Source organism: Salvelinus alpinus, chromosome 22, assembly GCF_045679555.1.
Source record: "Salvelinus alpinus chromosome 22, SLU_Salpinus.1, whole genome shotgun sequence".
NCBI lineage: Eukaryota > Metazoa > Chordata > Actinopteri > Salmoniformes > Salmonidae > Salvelinus > Salvelinus alpinus.
The window spans coordinates 8341993-8363234 of record NC_092107.1 but is presented as its reverse complement, the minus strand read 5'-3'; the positions used below and the strand labels follow the sequence as shown (position 1 = coordinate 8363234).

The 21242-nt window shown below is 42.8% G+C and overlaps 2 protein-coding genes across 9 annotated transcripts in view; both read left to right on the top strand.

Annotated features, from left to right (window-relative positions):
* LOC139548921 (schwannomin-interacting protein 1-like) overlaps positions 1-15127 on the top strand; it is a 324597-nt gene extending 309470 nt beyond the window's left edge. For all 8 annotated transcript variants that reach the window (XM_071358879.1, XM_071358880.1, XM_071358881.1 and 5 more), the window contains 6 exons: positions 819-937; positions 3287-3404; positions 3958-4155; positions 12528-12651; positions 14006-14099; positions 14300-15127. In XM_071358879.1, coding sequence (XP_071214980.1) covers positions 819-937; positions 3287-3404; positions 3958-4155; positions 12528-12651; positions 14006-14099; positions 14300-14351 — 705 coding nt within the window. In that variant the 3' untranslated portion in view covers positions 14352-15127. The remainder of the gene's footprint in view (positions 1-818; positions 938-3286; positions 3405-3957; positions 4156-12527; positions 12652-14005; positions 14100-14299) is intronic.
* A 1851-nt stretch (positions 15128-16978) lies between these two features.
* il12a (interleukin 12a) lies at positions 16979-18849 on the top strand. Its single transcript, XM_071358887.1, has 5 exons — positions 16979-17272; positions 17436-17531; positions 17701-17742; positions 17958-18107; positions 18331-18849. Exons 1-5 carry the CDS (start codon positions 17165-17167, stop codon positions 18469-18471), a joined length of 537 nt encoding a protein of 178 aa, XP_071214988.1. The 5' UTR covers positions 16979-17164; the 3' UTR covers positions 18472-18849.
* The last annotated feature ends 2393 nt before the right edge of the window (positions 18850-21242 follow it).

Here is a 21242-nt window from a genome sequence, read left to right as displayed (position 1 = left end):
AGTAAACATTTCACTGTAAGGTCTACTACACCTGTTGTATTCGGAGCACGTGACAAATAACCTTTGATTTGATTTGTTGTCATCTATGCATAATCACTTTAATTAACTCTACCTACATGTACATACTACCTCAACTAATCGGAGCCCCCGCGCATTTACTCTGTACCGGCACCCCCCTGTATATGTTGTTATTTTTTATTGCTCCTCTTTAATTACTTGTTACTTTTATCTCTTATTCTTATCCATATGTTTTGAAACTGCACTGTTGGTTAGGGGCTCATAAGTAAGCATTTCACTGTAAGGTCCTGTTGTATTCGGCGCATGTGACTAATACAATTTGATTTGATTTGAACACATGGTTTCCATGTGTTTGACACCAATCTATTCACTTCATATGAGCCGTCCTCCCCTCACCAGCCTCCTGTGGTCCCATTAGCACATATGAGTGTTCCTCCGGGTGTGAGTGTGTTAAGTGCTGCCAAGGCTGTCTGGGTCAAAGGTGGGAATTCCTACTGGAAAACAGGCCAAGAAGGCAGGCATGCTTATAGTGCTATTAGACAGGGATGCTCTGTGGTTTAGGGAGGTGTGTGTTTGACTGCATGAGTGGAGAGAGTGACTGGTGAAATTCTGTTGGACTATCTTTCTCACATACATCTGCACCACCTAGTGGTGAATATTATAACAATATTGGTGTCTAGAGCTGACCACATGTTTTACAGCCTGTCAGTTTCCCTCCTCACAACATGGTTACTGCTAAACTCATGGGGAAGTCTTCAGTCCTATTATCAGCCTCCTTAACCCTCTCCTCTCCCCTCCAGGCCCAAAAGAATGAGAGGGAGTCCATCCGGCAGAAGCTGGCCCTGGGTAGTTTCTTTGACGATGGGCCGGGTATCTATACCAGCTGCAGCAAGAGTGGCAAGCCCAGTCTGTCCTCAAGGTAAGAGACATCATGTGACCTCTATCATAAGCTGTACGTCAATCCCACAACGTCAACAATACACACAGACACAAGCATGTACACAAACACAGAAGCACACACACACACACACTACTACCCTATGTACATAGACATGGAATCACTGGTCACTTTAATAATGGAACATTAGTCACTTTATTAATGTTTACACAGTTTTGCTATTTTCATATGTACAGTATATACTGTATTCTACTGTATTTTAGTCAATGTCACTCCGATATTGCTCGTCCTAATATTTATATATTTCTTAATTCCATTATTTTACATTTAGATGTGTATTGTTGTGAATTGTTAGATACTACTGCACTGTTGGAGCTAGGAACACAAGCATTTCACTACACCCGCAATAACATCTGCTAAATATGTGTATGTGAACAATAAAATGTGATTTGATTTGACACACAGTGCTGGCATACTTACCATATAACCGTGTAACCGACAGTTAATGATGAAGGCTGTCATGAAATGACATAACCATTATATCCATTTAAAAACTAACAGCTGCCTGAAGACGGGACGGCCGGGCGTTCGTGCGGTTGAGTACGTTTCCGCCGTAACATGGACTCTTAACAACGTTACGTTTCTTGCTGAAACAAGTAAATTAGTCTTCGGTAGACTAGGCAACGCCCCCCACAATGCAGCAGCAGCACACGTAGAAATAGAATGAATAGAACGGGCTTGGATCCTCTCACCTTGACTGGTAAACTCATGGGTACACTCGCAATGGCTGCCTGTTATTGTGATGCAATACTTTCCATGGTAATGTAGAATGTTCCTTCAAATGATGCTATCTGATGTGGCTCATACAATTGAAAAAAAAAATTGTAATGTCAATAGAGTTGAATCAACAAATCACAGCACATATTTTATTTATTTCCTGCGTTGCTCCTATGGTTACACTCACAATGGCCGCCAGTTCAGCCATTATGCCATCATTGACTACATCATTGACTACATCATTGACTACATCATTGAATATTCATTATATTTATATGGCAGCACACAGAGCAGAGTAGAGGAGAAAATGTGCGGACACATTTTCTGGGGCCATTTGAACGGTTATTACGATGACCGCGGTCATTTGGCTGGCCAATTACGTCATCCAAAATTCCATGACAGCCACAGCTCTACCCACACGCACACATACAGACACAGATCAGTTTCACCCTCAGTCCCAGTCCCTGTTCTTGAGAAGCAATGACATCGCTCTCTTTATGCCTGTGGGCACTGTCAATGGAGTGAAATTGCAGGTTACTGGACATTACTCTGACAGAGTCAGATTTGACCTTTTCTTAATGCCTGTAACTATGTCTATCTCCTGGAACTCTGTAGGGCCATCTCCCCAACACAAACAGACTCCTGCTCTCTCCCTCTGAAACCACTGTTCACTGTTGAGAGTAAGGGACATTTCCTCTCTCTTTCTCTGCATCCCGGCACTGTGGATTTCACTTCCCAAAATGCACTCCTACACATACCATCAACCTTTCTGTTAGCAGCCTTCCATGATACACACACATACAGTCATACACACAAAGACACTCGCACAGTTCATTCATCTGAAACTATGATATATGCATATCAGAATTCTCACTAAAGCAGCTCTTATGGGGTGCACTCACTGATGGATAAGTTAGGTACTTCCATCAACTGCTTAACTAATTCCAAGGATAATTTTGATGCTCCTTCCTCTGAAACTACCAATCGATTACTCTGGTCTGGTTAAATCTGGACTGATTGGATCCAGGCTGTTTAATCGATCAGGTTCTCTCTACATGTGTTTGTAATTACTGCTTGAAAGAAGCCGATTATTGATCCAGAGTGGTTTGATCCAGATCTTACAGGACTCAGGTCTTCTGAGGTCTAGAGAGCCGTCGTAGTCTAGCTGATTGGATCGAACCCAAGTTAGAGCAAGAGAGGGAGGAACAGAGTAGACACAGACATACTTATTAATGCTATGGAAGGCTAGCCACTATTACAGTTCTATCACAGACACACTGAGACATCGGCAGAGAGTTAGAGGAGGGTTTGGCCTGAGTGGAAAACTAGATGGGACTGTTATTGAGTTTCTTTCTCACCAGCGGTGCCTAGGTGCATCTTATCTGGGTCAATAAAACCCTACAAGCAATTATTGCTGAGCGAACTTTCCTTAACCCATAGAACTTTCCCCCCTCCGTTAGCCCATAGTAATGACGCATCCTCTCCCTCCTCTTTCTCCCCCTCTCTCTTCCTCCTCTTCCTCCCCCTCTTTCTCCCCCTCTCTCTTCCTCCTCTTCCTCCCCCTCTCTCTTCCCTCTTTCCTTCTATCTCTAGGCTGCAGAGTGGGATGAACCTGCAGATCTGTTTTGTCAATGACAGCGGCAGCGACAAGGACAGCGATGCAGATGACAGCAAGACAGAGACCAGTCTGGACACACCGCTGTCCCCTATGGTACAGACCGACCACACACACACACACACACACACACACACACACACACACACACACACATTAAGAAGAAATACGCATTCTTAGAGAGAGAGAGATATCTACTGTGTGACTCATATAGGTAACCCTCAGTGAGACTGTCTGAGAGAAAGAGAGAAAGGGACAGATTCGGTATGAATCAGAGCGATAGCCCTGGGTTAGCGTGTGGGGGAGAGTGAATGGCCATGCTCACGTTTTCTGTCCCGTTAACCAATACACCGGCAGCAAATGAGGGTTGAATATGAACACGCTCTCTGAAGGACATGGATGAGTGGCCACTCGGCCTGTCTGACAGACACAGACACGGTTAATAGAGGGAGGGAGGGAGCGAGGGAGAGAGAGAGGGAGATAATCCCAGTATTTATAACCATCTGTTATAGCTCTGAGCTGTTTCCCTGTCTGACCTCTGTGTTCAATTAATGACCTATCAATGACTACACTAGAAGAACGAAGAGCCAATGGGAATAAACCACTAACTTTTCCTTATTTCCACTTTCCCCACGTCCTTGTTCCCCAGTCGAAGCAAAGTTCGTCCTACTCTGACCGGGACACTACGGAGGAAGACAGTGAGTCTCTGGAGGACATGGACTTCCTGAGCAGACAGAAGAAGTTGCAGGCCGAGGCTAAGCTAGCCCTGGCGATGGCCAAACCCATGGCCAAGATGCAGGTGGAGGTGGAAAAACAGAACCGCAAAAAGTCCCCTGTGGCAGACCTGGTCAGTACCGTCGCTATAGGCAACGGGCCTGTAACCTCAGCCTCTAGTCAGTGTTTCTAACCCCAGGTCTTTTATGATTATTTTAACATTCTCATCTGCATCAGTGCCCCCCAAGCACACACACAGAGATACAGTGGCTTGCAAAAGTATTCACCCCCCTTGGCATTTTTCCTATTTTGTTGCCTAACAACCTAGAATTAAAATTGATTTTTGGGGGGTTTGTATCATTTGATTTACACAACATGCCGACCACTTTGAAGATGGAAAATATTTTTAATTGTGAAACAAACAAGAAATAAGACAAAAGAATTAAAACTTGAGCATGCATAACTATTCACCCCCCAAAGTCAATACTTTGTAGAGACACCTTTTGCAGCAATTGCAGCTGCCTGTCTCTTGGGGTATGTCTCTATAAGCTTGGCACATCTAGCCACTGGGATTGTTGTCCATTCTTCACGGCAATTTTAGTCTCATCTGACCAGACCATCTTCCATATGTTTGGGGAGTCTCCCACATGCCTTTTGGCAAACACCAAAAGTGTTTGCTTATTTTTTTCTATAAGCAATGGCTTTTTTTTGGCCACTATTCCGTAAAGCCCAGCTCTGTGGAGTGTACGGCTTAAAGTGGTCCTATGGACAGATACTCCAATCTCCCCTGTGGAGCTTTGCAGCTCCTTCAGGGTTATCTTTGTTGCCTCTCTGATTTAATGCCCTCCTTGCCTGGTATGTGAGTTTTGGTGGGCAGCCCTCTCTTGGCAGGTTTGTTGTGGTGCCATATTCTTTCCATTTTTTAATAATGGATTTAATGGTGCTCCGTGGGATGTTCAAAGTTTCAGATATTTTTTTATAACCCAACCCTGATCTGTACTTCTCCACAACTTTGTACCTGACCTGTTTGGAGATGCTCCTTGGTCTTCGTGGTGTCACTTGCTTGGTGGTGCCCCTTGCTTAGTGGTGTTGCAGACTCTGGGGCCTTTCAGAACAAGTGTATATATACTGAGATCAAGTGACAGATCATGTGACACTTAGATTGCACACAGGTGGACTTTATTTAACGAATTATGTGACATCTGAAGGTAATTGGTTGCACCAGATCTTATTTAGGGGCTTCATAGCAGAGGGGGTGAATACATATGCACGCACCACTTTGCAATATATATATTTGTTAGAATTTTTTGAAACAAGTTATTTTTTTCATTTCACCAATTTTGACTATTTTGTGTATGTCCATTACATGAAATCCAAATAAAAATCCATTTATATTACAGGTTTTAATGCAACAAAATAGGAAAAACACCAAGGGGGATGAACACTTTTGAAAGGCACCCTACACACACACACACACCAATATTACCACCTGGGCAGAAGATGTTACTTATTCAGTAAAGAGGGGGTGGTTGGGTTCGGCCAATCTATTATTCATATCCCATAATGCACTGGGTGACGTGTTTGGGGATGTAGTCGTGCCCAGCAGTCAGAAGAGATGAGTTTCACATCTGAGGCCCTGTCGCTAAGCTAACACACTGGTGTACTAAACACAAAGGCAGATGAGGCCCTGTCGCTAAACTGACATACTGCTACACTGAACACAGGGGCAGATCTAAGGCCCTGTCGCTAAACTAACACACTGCTGTACTGAACACAGGGGCAGATCTAAGGCCCTGTCGCTAAACTAACACACTGCTGTACTGAACACAGGGGCAGATCTAAGGCCCTGTCGCTAAACAAACATACTGCTGTACTGAACACAGGGGCAGATCTGAGGTCCTGTCGCTAAACTAACACACTGCTGTACTGAACACAGGGGCAGATCTGAGGTCCTGTCGCTAAACTAACATACTGCTGTACTGAACACAGGGGCAGATCTGAGGTCCTGTCGCTAAACTAACATACTGCTGTACTGAACACAGGGGCAGATCTGAGGTCCTGTCGCTAAACTAACATACTGCTGTACTGAACACAGGGGCAGATCTGAGGTCCTGTCGCTAAGCTAACACACTGCTGTACTGAACACAGGGGCAGATCTGAGGTCCTGTCGCTAAACTAACACACTGCTGTACTGAACACAGGGGCAGATCTGAGGTCCTGTCGCTAAACTAACACACTGCTGTACTGAACACAGGGGCAGATCTGAGGTCCTGTCGCTAAACTAACACACTGCTGTACTGAACACAGGGGCAGATCTAAGGCCCTGTCGCTAAGCTAACACACTGCTGTACTGAACACAGGGGCAGATCTGAGGCCCTGTCGCTAAGCTAACACACTGCTGTACTGAACACAGGGGCAGATCTGAGGTCCTGTCGCTAAGCTAACACACTGCTGTACTGAACACAGGGGCAGATCTGAGGTCCTGTCGCTAAACTAACACACTGCTGTACTGAACACAGGGGCAGATCTAAGGCCCTGTCGCTAAGCTAACACACTGCTGTACTGAACACAGGGGCAGATCTGAGGCCCTGTCGCTAAGCTAACACACTGCTACACTGAACACAGGGGCAGATCTGAGGTCCTGTCGCTAAGCTAACACACTGCTGTACTGAACACAGGGGCAGATCTAAGGCCCTGTCGCTAAACTAACACACTGCTGTACTGAACACAGGGGCAGATCTGAGGCCCTGTCGCTAAACTAACACACTGCTGTACTGAACACAGGGGCAGATCTGAGGCCCTGTCGCTAAACTAACACACTGCTGTACTGAACACAGGGGCAGATCTGAGGTCCTGTCGCTAAACTAACACACTGCTGTACTGAACACAGGGGCAGATCTAAGGCCCTGTCGCTAAACTAACACACTGCTGTACTGAACACAGGGGCAGATCTAAGGCCCTGTCGCTAAACTAACACACTGCTGTACTGAACACAGGGGCAGATCTAAGGTCCTGTCGCTAAACTAACACACTGCTGTACTGAACACAGGGGCAGATCTAAGGCCCTGTCGCTAAACTAACACACTGCTGTACTGAACACAGGGGCAGATCTGAGGCCCTGTCGCTAAACTAACATACTGCTGTACTGAACACAGGGGCAGATCTGAGGTCCTGTCGCTAAGCTAACATACTGCTGTACTGAACACAGGGGCAGATCTGAGGCCCTGTCGCTAAGCTAACACACTGCTGTACTGAACACAGGGGCAGATCTAAGGCCCTGTCGCTAAACTGACATACTGCTACACTGAACACAGGGGCAGATCTGAGGTCCTGTCGCTAAACTAACACACTGCTGTACTGAACACAGGGGCAGATCTAAGGCCCTGTCGCTAAACTAACACACTGCTGTACTGAACACAGGGGCAGATCTGAGGTCCTGTCGCTAAGCTAACATACTGCTGTACTGAACACAGGGGCAGATCTGAGGCCCTGTCGCTAAGCTAACACACTGCTGTACTGAACACAGGGGCAGATCTAAGGCCCTGTCGCTAAACTAACACACTGCTGTACTGAACACAGGGGCAGATCTGAGGCCCTGTCGCTAAGCTAACACACTGCTGTACTGAACACAGGGGCAGATCTGAGGCCCTGTCGCTAAGCTAACACACTGCTGTACTGAACACAGGGGCAGATCTAAGGCCCTGTCGCTAAGCTAACACACTGCTGTACTGAACACAGGGGCAGATCTGAGGCCCTGTCGCTAAGCTAACACACTGCTGTACTGAACACAGGGGCAGATCTAAGGCCCTGTCGCTAAGCTAACATACTGCTGTACTGAACACAGGGGCAGATCTGAGGCCCTGTCGCTAAGCTAACACACTGCTGTACTGAACACAGGGGCAGCAACATGCTCAGATAGCATTAGCTTCAGAGCTACTTACGGTACACTATACCTCTTTAGCATAAAGTGGAAAGACTCACACCTGCTCATTATTATAGGGATGTGCATTTCCTGGGTACAAGTTCTCAATACATTATTTATAGAAATATGTGAACCTTTTCCAGTTGATTTCAGCCCTACCAAACATATATAGTCAGAGTGCAGGCTGGCACCAGACCAATGTGTTAAGCTAGCGGCCGTGTGTTTGAGTGTCAGGGGCTCTTGCGTAAGCCACTAATGACAAGAGAAATGAGGGGAATGTGTGTGAGGAGATGTGGTTTTACAACATTTACCATGCTTGAATCCACTAAAGCCATGTGGCCTTACAAAGAATTTACACAACAATTCACACAACACTCCCACCAAGAATTTTTCCCCATTCATATCATGCCTAATCTAAGAGAATACTGATATGATGAAATACTTCGGTATTGTTGTTGGCGGTATCCTTATTCATATTGCCACTAACCTCAGTAGCCAAGACTCATCGAGAAACCAATCCAGTAATATAACTGAGGGAGGAAACTCCACCTCGGACAAACACAATGAGGCCAAGCACATATCATGACCAAAACACTACCACTCGCGGTGGCCGGCTCTCCCTGCATCTCCGCATCTCTCACTCTCTATGTCTCTCGCTCTCTTTTCTCACACCGCTGTCTCTCTCTGTGTGTCACTGACTTACGTGCTCCCTCTACGAACTGAAACGGTGGCCTATGACAGAGGGGAAACATGGCCGCCAGTGCAGTTGCATGGGTTCCAATGTGAAAGTGAAAGAGGAGAGAGAAACTGTGACAGGAAGAACCAGCTGAGCGATCATGCACACTCACAAGTCATACAGAAAAAGTGCAATGAAAGGAGCACATATTTATAATGAGTATGAATTCGGAGGGCAGAAATGATTAAATAGGAAAGCATTAGACCTCTCACTAAAAGCTTCAATCATACAAAGGTTATACTTAGATCCCAACTGGTTCTCTATCAGATTAGTAAGAATGTCTCACCCCATGTTGAAGAATGTTCGTTTTCCCTTTATTCAGATTACAACCTCTCACTTTCAATAATTTGAAAATGAAATAATCTACAAAATATCACTATTTTTTAAACAAGCCATAAAAAGTTGGTTGCAATTTCAGTTTAATCCACCAGAAAAGACAGAACAAATATTACAGCAAATATTATGGTTAAACTGAAATATAATAATTGATTAAAAAAAATTTTTTTATGATAAAACATTTTTTAAAGTATAATCCTTGTAAATGATATCATAAATAGGACTGGTGGAGTTATGTCACACATGCAGCTAACAAAAATATATGGAAATGTCTGCTCTTCCAAAAATTACAACCAACTAATTGCAGCATTACCACACAAATGGAAGAGGAAAGTGGAAGGTGGAAAAAGGAAAAATTCTGATAAAAAAAAGTATACCAATTTAATTTCAGGGCCGAAAAATTGACAGCTGTGCCATATAAATTGCAAAATAGTTGGGAAGAGATTTTCGATATACCGATTCCCTGACACATGGTTTATGAACTGAACAAAATGATGCCGGATTCAAAACGTATAATTGTTTTATTTAAATTATTATACAAAATTATTGCAACCAATAGTCGGAAATGTACATACACTTAGGTTTGAGTCATTAAAACCACTCCACAAATTTCTTGTTAACAAACTATAGTTTTGGCAAGTCAGTTAGGGCATCTACTTTGTGCATGACACAACAAATTTTTCCAACAATTGTTTACAGACAGATTATTTCACTTATCACTTATCACAATTCCAGTGGGTCAGACGTTTACATACACTAAGTCGACTGTGCCTTTAAACAGCTTGGAAAATTCCAGAAAATGATGTCATGGCTTTAGAAGCTTCTGATAGGCTAATTGACATCATTTGAGTCAATTGAAGGTGTACCTGTGGATGTATTTCAAGGCCTACCTTCAAACTCAGTGCCTCTTTGCTTGACATGGGAAAATCAAAAGAAATCAGTCAAAAAACATTTTGTAGACCTCCACAAGTCTGGTTCATCCTTGGGAGCAATTTCCAAACGCCTGAAGGTACCACGTTCATCTGTACAAACAATAGTACGCAAGTATTAACACCATGGGACCACGCAGCCGTCATACCGCTCAGGAAGGAGACGCGTTCTGTCTCCTAGAGATGAACGTACTTTGGTGCGAAAAGTGCAAATCAATCCCAGAAGGATTGTCCCGGAAGGACAATTATGTGGATATATTGAAGCAACATCTCAAGACATCAGTCAGGAAGTTAAAGCTTGGTCGCAAATGGGTCTTCCAAATGGACAATGACCCCAAGCATACTTCCAAAGTTGTGGCAAAATGGCTTAAGGACAACAAAGTCAAGACATTGGAGTGGCCATCACAAAGCCCTGACCTCAATCCCATTGAAGATTTGTGGGGAGAACTGAAAAAGTGTGTGCGATCAAGGAGGCCTACAAACCTGACTCAGTTACACCAGCTCTGTCAGGAGGAATGGGCCAAAATTCACCCAACTTGTGGAAGGCTTCCTGAAATGTTTGACCCAAGTAAAAAAAAAAATTAAAGGCAATGTTACCAAATACTAATTGAGCGTATGTAAACTTCTGACCCACTGGGAATGTGATTAAAGAAATAAAAGCTGAAATAAATCATTCTCTCTACTATTATTCTGACATTTCACATTCTTAAAATAAAGTGGTGATCCTAACTGACCTAAGACAGGGAATTTTTACTAAGATTAAATGTCAGGAATTGTGAAAAACTGAGTTTAAATGTATTTGGCTAAGGTGTATTTAAACTTCCGACTTCAACTGTATATACTGTATATATTTATCACAGCTCTGCAGATTTTGCTGTGAAGAGACAGAATCATTAGATCACTTGTTTTGGTACTGTCCATATGTAGCTTGTTTCTGGTCACAGGTTCAGGAATGGCTGAAGAATTGCAACATTTACCTGGAGCTAACTCTGCAAATAGCACTGCTGGGTGATTTGAAAAGTCATAGTCAATCGATCAATAATACAATAATACTTTTAGCAAAAACATTTATCTTTACTTTACAATCTGTAGAAACTATGAGAATAGAAAGGTTCAGAGCTGTTGTGAAACAGCACAGTTAAAAATGTATGGCAAATAGAAATCAAAACTGATGGTCTTCAGAGATAGATGGGAGAGGTTGAGGGTAGCTGAAGGATGGGATTAAAAACAAACGAAAGATAACTATTGTAAAATACATTGTGTCTGTAAAATGTATATAGTATGTATAAGCTGGAAGTAGACGCCTAAGTGTTGTCGTCCATTAGTTTACTCCAATAAGGGGAGGGGTGGTAGGGTTAAGGGAAAATAATAAAGATAAATATATTTAAAATATATATATATATGAGGGATTGGAAATGACGCAGACAATTACATTGGTGGAAGCTACAATCTATCTGCAATATTAAATTTGATCTACCCCCTAAAAAAAATATATATTAAAAAAAAGGAACACGTTTTCTCACCCTGAGACACTTCCTTAAAGTGAAGAATGTCAGACCGAGAGAGAGGATGTATTTGAAGGAGATGCACACAGATAGAAATAACTTGAACAAGGGATCGAGGGAAATTCTCATACCCAGCGAGCCTGATGAAAATGATGCTTTGTGATTCACCTTGGTTACTCTCTAGGGTTAATGTCAAACCTACCACTATGGAACCCAACAAGGTGTGGTGAGTGACATACAGAGAGAGAGAGAGAGAGAGAGGGAGAGGTGGATGAGAGGAAGTGGAGCTGAAAATCTTGAAGGAAACACAAATGACATCACCACAGTAAAAGGCTGTGTGTTGATTTGACAAGAACAAACAGTCAGAGAATTCAGGAAGACAAAGAGAGAGCGTAGAGTGTGTTGCTTACTGCCAGGAGCATAGCCGCGGGAAGTAGTTTGGGGGTGTGTGTGCTGCAATTTGATGCAGAAAAAAATGCTTTGCCCGCAATACAGGCGGCTATATCTGTCCGCTAATACAGGACTAGTAAAGGCCCAGTGCACTACTTTTTCACAACAACAACAAAACATATTCTGATTATTCAGTGGGTAATGCAGCACCCTCAGCACCCCTACTTCCCGTGGCTATGGCCAGGAGGAAGGAGACAGAGTTGTTTCCTGTAGCTCTCTATGACCAGGGTAAGGTCAGGGACCACTGCTGTACTGTATATTGCTGTAACAGTTAAGTTGCGAGGCTGACCCCTGCTGGAGAGATTGGGCTTTGCATCATATTACAGTCTTGGCAGCTCTGTAGCATTGGGCTGCTTTCAGTGGCTGGATTTATTTATGAGATGCAGATTAAATTGAAATGACGCCTTTCCTCAAGAATCTGCACCATCTTGCACACGCAAACACACATAGGCCTACACACACTCACGCCAACATACACTGTAGTGTCTTTGGGTTCTCTAGTGCCGTAGGAATCCATATCAGTGAGTGTACATATTCGTGTACTTGTACATTTCCGGTGTGCTGTAGGTTTCTGTAAATGTGTGTGTGTGTGTATTTCTAACTGGTGATCTGTGTGTTTCTCTCTAGCTGCCCCACTTGCCCCACATCAATGAGTGTCTGATGAAGAGGAGCCTGAAGACTACAGACCTGAGGGACATGACCCTGGGACAACTACAGGTTATAGTCAATGACCTGCACTCCCAGATAGAGAGTGAGAACCACACACACACACATTTTTTTATCCTCGTGGGGACCTAATATTGATTTCCATTCAAAATCCTATTTTCCCTGACCCCTAAACCTAACCCTAACTTTTACCCTAACCTTAACTCCTAAACCTAACCCTAACTTTAACCCTAACCCCTAAACCTAACTCTAACTTTAACCCTAACCTTTACCACTAAACTGAACTTTAACCCTAACCTTAATCCCTAAACCTAACCCTAACCATTAACCGCTAAGCTTAAAATATCCTTTGTCCTCGTGGGGATGTGGGAAATTTCCCCAAGAGGGAGAATTTTCCTTGTTTTACTATCCTTGTGGGGACTTTTGGAGATTTCAGGTCCCCACGAGGATACACACACACTGTTAGTTAGGGTATCTTTCATATTGAAAGTCATTTCAGAAATGTAAGTTGGATGCATGTGTGACAATACTAGTGAAAGATGAACAATACCTCACCTTACACAGAAGGCAAAAAAAATCCCCCACAAAAATGTTGCTATAGAATATTGTCTTTTACTGGCATGGTTTAAAAATATGCTCCATTTGAAATCTGCGTCTCATATGACTTGGGGCTGGATTCAACCCGTATCGCAGAAGTATCGCCGGAGGATCCGTGTTATAGCTTGTTTGGAATGATATATAAAGGCAATGTTCCCACGTTTGCGGAAACTGCATTCACGGTAACCACTGCATATATCGGCTCAATCATAAATGACCTTCACATTTATTTATTTTAATTTTGAATTTTAGCCCCTTTTCTCCCCAATTTTCGTGGTATCCAATCGCTAGTAATTACTATCTTGTCTCATCGCTACAACTCCCGTACGGGCTCGGGAGAGACGAAGGTCGAAAGCCATGCGTCCTCCGAAGCACAACCCAACCAAGCCGCACTGCTTCTTAACACAGCGCGCCTCCAACCCGGAAGCCAGCCGCACCAAATGTGTCGGAGGAAACACCGTGCACCCGCCCCCCTCGGTTAACGTGCACTGCGCCCGGCCCGCCACAGGAGTCGCTGGAGCGCGATGAGACAAGGATATCCCTACCGGCCAAACCCTCCCTAACCCGGACGACGCTAGGCCAATTGTGCGTCGCCCCACGGACCTCCCGGTCGCGGCCGGCTGCGACAGAGCCTGGGCGCGAACCCAGAGACTCTGGTGGCGCAGCTAGCGCTGCGATGCAGTGCCCTAGACCACTGCGCCACCCGGGAGGCCGACCTTCACATTTTAAAGCAGATCTTCCGCGATACTTCCGCGATATGGATTGAATCCAGCCCCTGGTGTATGTTAGTGTTCTAATGGTGTTGGTTTTCTACTGTTGTTCTGATGTTTTGTCTTCTCCAGGTCTGAATGAGGAGCTGGTGCAGCTGCTGCTGATCAGGGATGAACTGCATATGGAGCAGGATGCCATGCTGGTGGACATAGAGGACCTGACCAGGTGGTGATGCTATCTAACACACACACACACACAGAGACACACACACACACAGCCTCCTGGGCTATGACCGCAAACAGGCCAGGAATGATTGGGGGAACTCTGTCTTTGGGACAGACGTTTAGCAGTTTGATACATTTGCATGATTATCATACAGCAGCAGGTGATAAAGTTTGTCTAATCATCATTTTGTTTTTACTCAGGCATGCTGAGAGCCAGCAGAAACACATGGCTGAGAAGACACCATCCAAATGAGACGCCCCACCCAACCTCGCCCCCTTCCCATCCCTTTACTCCACCCCTGCCCCACTTTGGTCCCCATGCCCTGCCCCATGTCTCTCGCTGCACCCCCTCTGCCTGCCCCTCTCACCCTCACCCATGGTGGCAGCAGCCAGAGGAAGGCCACCCTTTCATTTGCTTCTGTGGTTGTCCCAGCGCTAAAGACAGAGCATTTCCTGCTTCCTGGGAGAAGAGGAAACTGATTGTGTGTTGTCATGGATACTGTCCCCGGCTTCCTGTGCAGTGATCGGCCTTGCTTCGCTATTGTTTATTTTTAACTTTTTACATTCGCCACTAAATTATAACTGTCACTACAAAATGGTGGAGAAAAAAAATAATAATAGTGAGAAAATAGTAGAAAGTCAGTAAAAAAAAAGTAAGAAAAAAACATTGTATAAAACTACGAAGACTAATTTCAAACCATTTTAAGTTGGAAAGTAATTTTTAAGTATTTCAAAGTTGACCTCTTTTTATTCTGCAGAAATGGTAGTTTTCAACTGAGAAATGTTTATTTGAAGGTGCTTAAAGAGTGTAAAGGAAACATGCCTGCCTTGTAGTGGAGTTGTAGCTTTTGGTAATACGCTCACTCTGATCGGTCTTCAACATTTTGTGAATGTTGATTTTCTGACACTTTAAATGAAATGAATAAATGTGTTAATATCATTTTCATCCTATTGTATTCAGAATTTTTATTTGAGGGAAGAAATGTTTATGTACAGATATGTAAAATAAAAAATAAACTTTGTTTCATATGTTGTGGTTTGATGTGCAGTCTGTTAAGAAAAGTGGACAGAGATGGACATGTTATTGTAAATATTATAAGTGGGGAACTACTGTATGTCCATATGGCAAAACACAGTACATTAACAGTACATTTATAACTATTTTATAATTATGTAATACTTGTACTGACAAGCGCATTGCAGGATTTTGGAAATAATTGATACATTAATAACCATACCAACATCACTGCCACCTGGGAAGAGAAAAGCTGATCACTCCACTGAATCGTTTATTCAGAGGTAACAACAGTATGGAGTATGAAGGATGCATACGTTTTTCTATTAGAATATTTTTCCATAAACAGTCACCTTATTTTAAAGAGTAGCTGATGTTAAACCTTAGGCCGAAGCTAGCTCTGCGCTTTATTGTGATTGTGGTTTTGAAAGGTCTGATACATCAATGGTCACAACCACAAGTCTCATCCACTTCTGTGAACCTCTCCCCTGCAGATTGTCACACCATGGCCACTCTCTTTCTACAGGCCCAGTGAGAGTCAGTCTTTACAAGAAGAGGAGTACTTTCTTAACTAAACAGGCCAATGGTAGACATTCAAAATGCCATGGTTCAAATTGTGTGGGTGTGCAGGGGTCATGGGCAATCCCATTACAATTTAGTCATTTAGCAGACTATCCAGAGTGACTTAACAGTACTGAGTGCATACATTTTCGTACTTGTCCGCCCCAATGCCACTGTCACAGGGGGATTTATGCCTGATTTAAGATGAAATCCTCAACCCTTTTATGGTCAACCATGTCACTTTGGCACCTTTTTTTATCTCTTGAGATGGAAAAAACAGTTTTTTATGAAATTGAACAAGTGCTCTTTATGACAGAATATACAAATTAGCAGAAATCTTAAGTATTTTTTTTTTTTACAAGTTACTTCTCAAAAAGCACTGAATTGTTGGAAGGTCCACTTTATTCTGACCCCTGTGGGTCAATCAAACATTGAGAAATTAAACCTGTTTCATATTTACATTGTTTTTCGTTCTTACGAAATGTATGTTTATGATGCACAATTAAATGCATGTAAAGCTTTGCAGAAACAACAACTATGAATGCAGTTTAAGACAACCAGCCTAAAGCAGGCTAAAGGCTACTTACTACCCACCCACAATATATCTAGGCCTACAGCAAAAACATTTAGAAAAAGCTTTCTAACATTATTCTTTGTGTCATCTGTATATTTTTGACAATTACATAGGCTAGAGAAAATAAGCAGCAAAAGTGAAACATTGACATCGGAATGCATACATGTCTCACGTAGTTTTCTGGCAATCGGTGCTGCAGGTGTCTGGATAGAATTGGGCTATGCAGTGAGATGTTACCCACAACCAGTGGGAGAATGTGACTGTCAGTTATATGTTTTAATTGCATTACTTTAACTATAATGTAAAAAATATATATGTATTGTATCATTTTTTCATTTCTAGGCATTGGTTTCCTCGTGAGGCGACTCATGCAAATCGAAACGAGGGCATGACTCATTGGCCTGAGCTGCAGAAACAATTTAGGAAATTACACACAAGTGACGCGTCACTTTCATTTTGGTGGCGCTTGATGTAGTGCTGTATGTAGCTTCGTGTTTAAACCTGGCCAGGGAATTCCCTCTAGGAGCGCTGCATGGCTATATAATGATCAGATGAAACAACGATGACAACACACCTATCAGTTTACTCCACACCTGAGTCAAAGATCTCGGAATCATGCTGCCAAACTTTTATTTATGTGAGTATTAATTTCATTTGTACCTAATTGTATTGTGTTTTTTTGATAAACTAACCCTGTGAAATGATATGCCTCAAACTTTACATAGTCTTCCATTTTAATTTATTGATTTGAAATTGGAGTTAAATAATGACATTTTCCGGGGTGTTTTTATCATTGGTTTGTTTAGAGGATTATTGGGGTGATACATTGGTTGGTGCTGACTGACATATTGTGTCCTCCCTCCACACAGACCTTGCCAGCTGTGTGCTGCTCCTCGCCTTGTCCTGCCAAGTCTCCATGGGAACCCCAGTGCGCACGCCGCGGAGTTTAGACTCTGAGAAATGCGGGCAGTGCGCTGACCTCTCCAGAGAGCTCGTCAAAAATGTTAGAAAGCTCCTGGACAACGTAAGTGACAGTTATAACTAATTCCTTTGAACTTTTAATTCAAATCTAATGTATCCCTCATTCAGTCAGTCAGTCTGTCTGTATCTTTGATAGGCTTAGAGTTTGTTCACACAGTTTGTGATTCATATATCCACTTACTAATTGAATAATTTTCCCTTCATAGGAAAACCTGTTTCGGGGTTTAAACTGCTCGGAGCAGCGCGTGGAGGTGAACAGTAAGACCCAGACAGTCCTAGCCTGCGAACCCAACACGGACATGGTAAGTCACACAACAGTCATTTTCTACATTCATATTACCATTATTCATTAAAAAAATATATAATTTCTCTGCATTTTATGTAGTAATTTAAATTAATACTTCGGATTTACAGAACAGTGATATAAATCAGTCTATTGATTTATATTTGTATATATTTGTATTTCCTCAGAACACAAGATGCTCTGGTCAACGGAACACCACATTCAGTGAGGTAACTATTGTGTTCTTACAATATTGCATAATTGTTTAGGGGATGCTATTTAAATCCACAAATATAAAAATAAATAGTTAGATCTTTAGACAGTCTATAGATTTAATAGTGACTGCATTTCACATAATTCACCCATTCTTACCTCACCCATTTCAACTGCTTCCTATATGTCTGATTGGCTGATCTCTGTCCATTTGTATGGTTTCTTCTGACAGAGTGAGTGTCTGAGGAACATCCGAATAGACCTAGAACATTATGCTGCCTCACTACAGGCTTACAAACAGGCCGACCTCAGCTCCACTGCCCAGGACACCCAGAACCTACTAAATATTTGTCCATCCACACAATGGGTGTCTTCCTCACAGGTAATTAGATTTTTCTATTTGATCTTTTGTACAGAAAACATTCCTTCCTTCCTTGCATGTTTCTTTTTCTTTTGATACAGTTTTCTAATGACAACAACCTCATGTAGACAATTGCAAAACTGTACACGAGACAGTACAATATCACTGCTAATAGGCATTCACAACTATGGACTTATAGTTTGCATTTTTATAAAGTTAAGTTTTGTTTCCTTTTGCCCTGCAGGTTGCAGACCCTAAGCTGACTAGTGGTGACCCTGTGGACCAGAGGGTCCATCTGTGTAAGGTACTGAAGGGCTTCCACCTTCGGGTCATCACCATCAGCAGAGCCATGGGCTACATCTCTGCTGGGGACCACAGGAAGTAAACCCTCATCTTCAACACCATCTGATTCCTCATCATCATCAACTATAACAAATATTGACAATCATCATCATCACCTACAACTGTAACAAGTTAATCATCAGAAACACTGATTGTTATCTTCATTATCAGACATCATCATCAACTACTTTGTCATCACAACTGTTGAATAGTGCACTATACTGTGTATGAAAAGATGAGTAGGACGTAAGCTAGCTAAACTCTTTTTGGCTGGTCAAACTATTTATTTATTTATTCCTTTATTTAGGGACGGGGATTTATTTATTTGATGAATGCAATATTATTTATTTGATGTATGAAATATATGTATTTATTTAACAATGTGTTATTGATGTTATTTATTGGAATATTTATAATAAAATATTTATTACAAGCTTACCGAGACTGATTGTGTTAATGTTAGCTACAGTGGGGCAAAAAAGTATTTAGTCAGCCACCAATTGTGCAAGTTCTCCCACTTAAAAAGATGAGAGAGGCCTGTAATTTTCATCATAGGTACACTTCAACTATGACAGACAAAATGAGGAAAAAAAATCCAGAAAATCACATTGTAGGATTTTTTATGAATTTATTTGCAAATTATGGTGGAAAATAAGTATTTGGTCACCTACAAACAAGCAAGATTTCTGGCTCTCACAGACCTGTAACTTCTTTTTTAAGAGGATCCTCTGTCCTCCACTCGTTACCTGTATTAATGGCACCTGTTTATACTTGTTATCAGTATAAAAGACACCTGTCCACAACATCAAACAGTCACACTCCAAACTCCACTATGGCCAAGACCAAAGAGCTGTCAAAGGACAACAGAAACAAAATTGTAGTCCTGCACCAGGCTGGGAAGACTGAATCTGCAATAGGTAAGCAGCTTGGTTTGAAGAAATCAACTGTGGGAGCAATTATTAGGAAATGGAAGACATACAAGACCACTGATAATCTCCCTCGATCTGGGGCTCCACGCAAGATCTCACCCCGTGGGGTCAAAATGATCACAAGAACGGTGAGCAAAAATCCCAGAACCACACGGGGGTACCTAGTGAATGACCTGCAGAGAGCTGGGACCAAAGTAACAAAGCCTACCATCAGTAACACACTACGCCGCCAGGGACTCAAATCCTGCAGTGCCAGACGTGTCCCCCTGCTTAAGCCAGTACATGTCCAGGCCCGTCTGAAGTTTGCTAGAGAGCATTTGGATGATCCAGAAGAAGATTGGGAGAATGTCATATGGTCAGATGAAACCAAAATATAACTTTTTGGTAAACACTCAACTCGTCGTGTTTGGAGGACAAAGAATGCTGAGTTGCATCCAAAGAACACCATACCTACTGTGAAGCATGGGGGTGGAAACATCATGCTTTGGGGCTGTTTTTCTGCAAAGGGACCAGGACGACTGATCCGTGTAAAGGAAAGAATGAATGGGGCCATGTATCGTGAGATTTTGAGTGAAAACCTCCTTCCATCAGCAAGGGCATTGAAGATGAAACGTGGCTGGGTCTTTCAGCATGACAATGATCCCAAACACACCGCCCGGGCAACGAAGGAGTGGCTTCGTAAGAAGCATTTCAAGGTCCTGGAGTGGCCTAGCCAGTCTCCAGATCTCAACCCCATAGAAAATCTTTGGAGGGAGTTGAAAGTCCGTGTTGCCCAGCAACAGCCCCAAAACATCACTGCTCTAGAGGAGATTTGCATGGAGGAATGGGCCAAAATACCAGCAACAGTGTGTGAAAACCTTGTGAAGACTTACAGAAAACGTTTGACCTCTGTCATTGCCAACAAAGGGTATATAACAAAGTATTGAGATAAACTTTTGTTATTGACCAAATACTTATTTTCCACCATAATTTGCAAATAAATTCATAAAAAATCCTACAATGTGATTTTCTGGAATTTTTTTTCTCATTTTGTCTGTCATAGTTGAAGTGTACCTATGATGAAAATTACAGGCCTCTCTCATCTTTTTAAGTGGGAGAACTTGCACAATTGGTGGCTGACAATACTTTTTTGCCCCACTGTATGTTGTATGTGTTGTTGATCTGTAGGTTTAAACATTCTACCCATGAATAGGCTAAATACGTTTTTGTTTGTGATAAAATAAAATATATAATAATCTTTATGGAACATGTTGAAATATAATATCATTCAGACGGGAGGGAGAGCAGTGTGATTAATAGTCGCATAAGACTTGAAAAATACATTTTCTGCGTCTCCACATGGAACCCCATGTCCAATTTGGCATGTGGGCACACTGGCAGCCATTACGCATAATGAAACCATGCCGCCCAGGGCGAAAATCCTTGCCTGGTAGACCACCTTCTGTAGCCCCCCGGGCAGTCTTCTCATCACCCAGCTCTGGGTCGGAGTGGTTGAAACCTCTACTTTCTCCTCACTTATCTCTTCATCAACATAGTTCATGTTACATTGCGCAAGTTCCTCCGCGAAGGAATGGGCCATTTTCCCGCGCGCAATGGAACTGTTATCTGTCATCTCATGTTCTTTACCAGCGTTCCTGGCTTCTGCGAGTTGCTCCTCCAAGTCCTGCACCCTTTCCTGAAACTCCAGGACGCGGGATGTGCTTTCGGCCAAGGAGCTTTGCATCTCCTCGATAAGGGAATTTTTCATCTGGATCAACTCCTCCCTGTGAAGAAAAGCGATTCGGCCCTCATCGACCTGGAACTGCAACAGGCCGATGCAGCGGTTCAGATCCCGCAACTTCACCCTATCCTCCGCTCTCTCGTGCATAAGGGTGGACAGGTCACC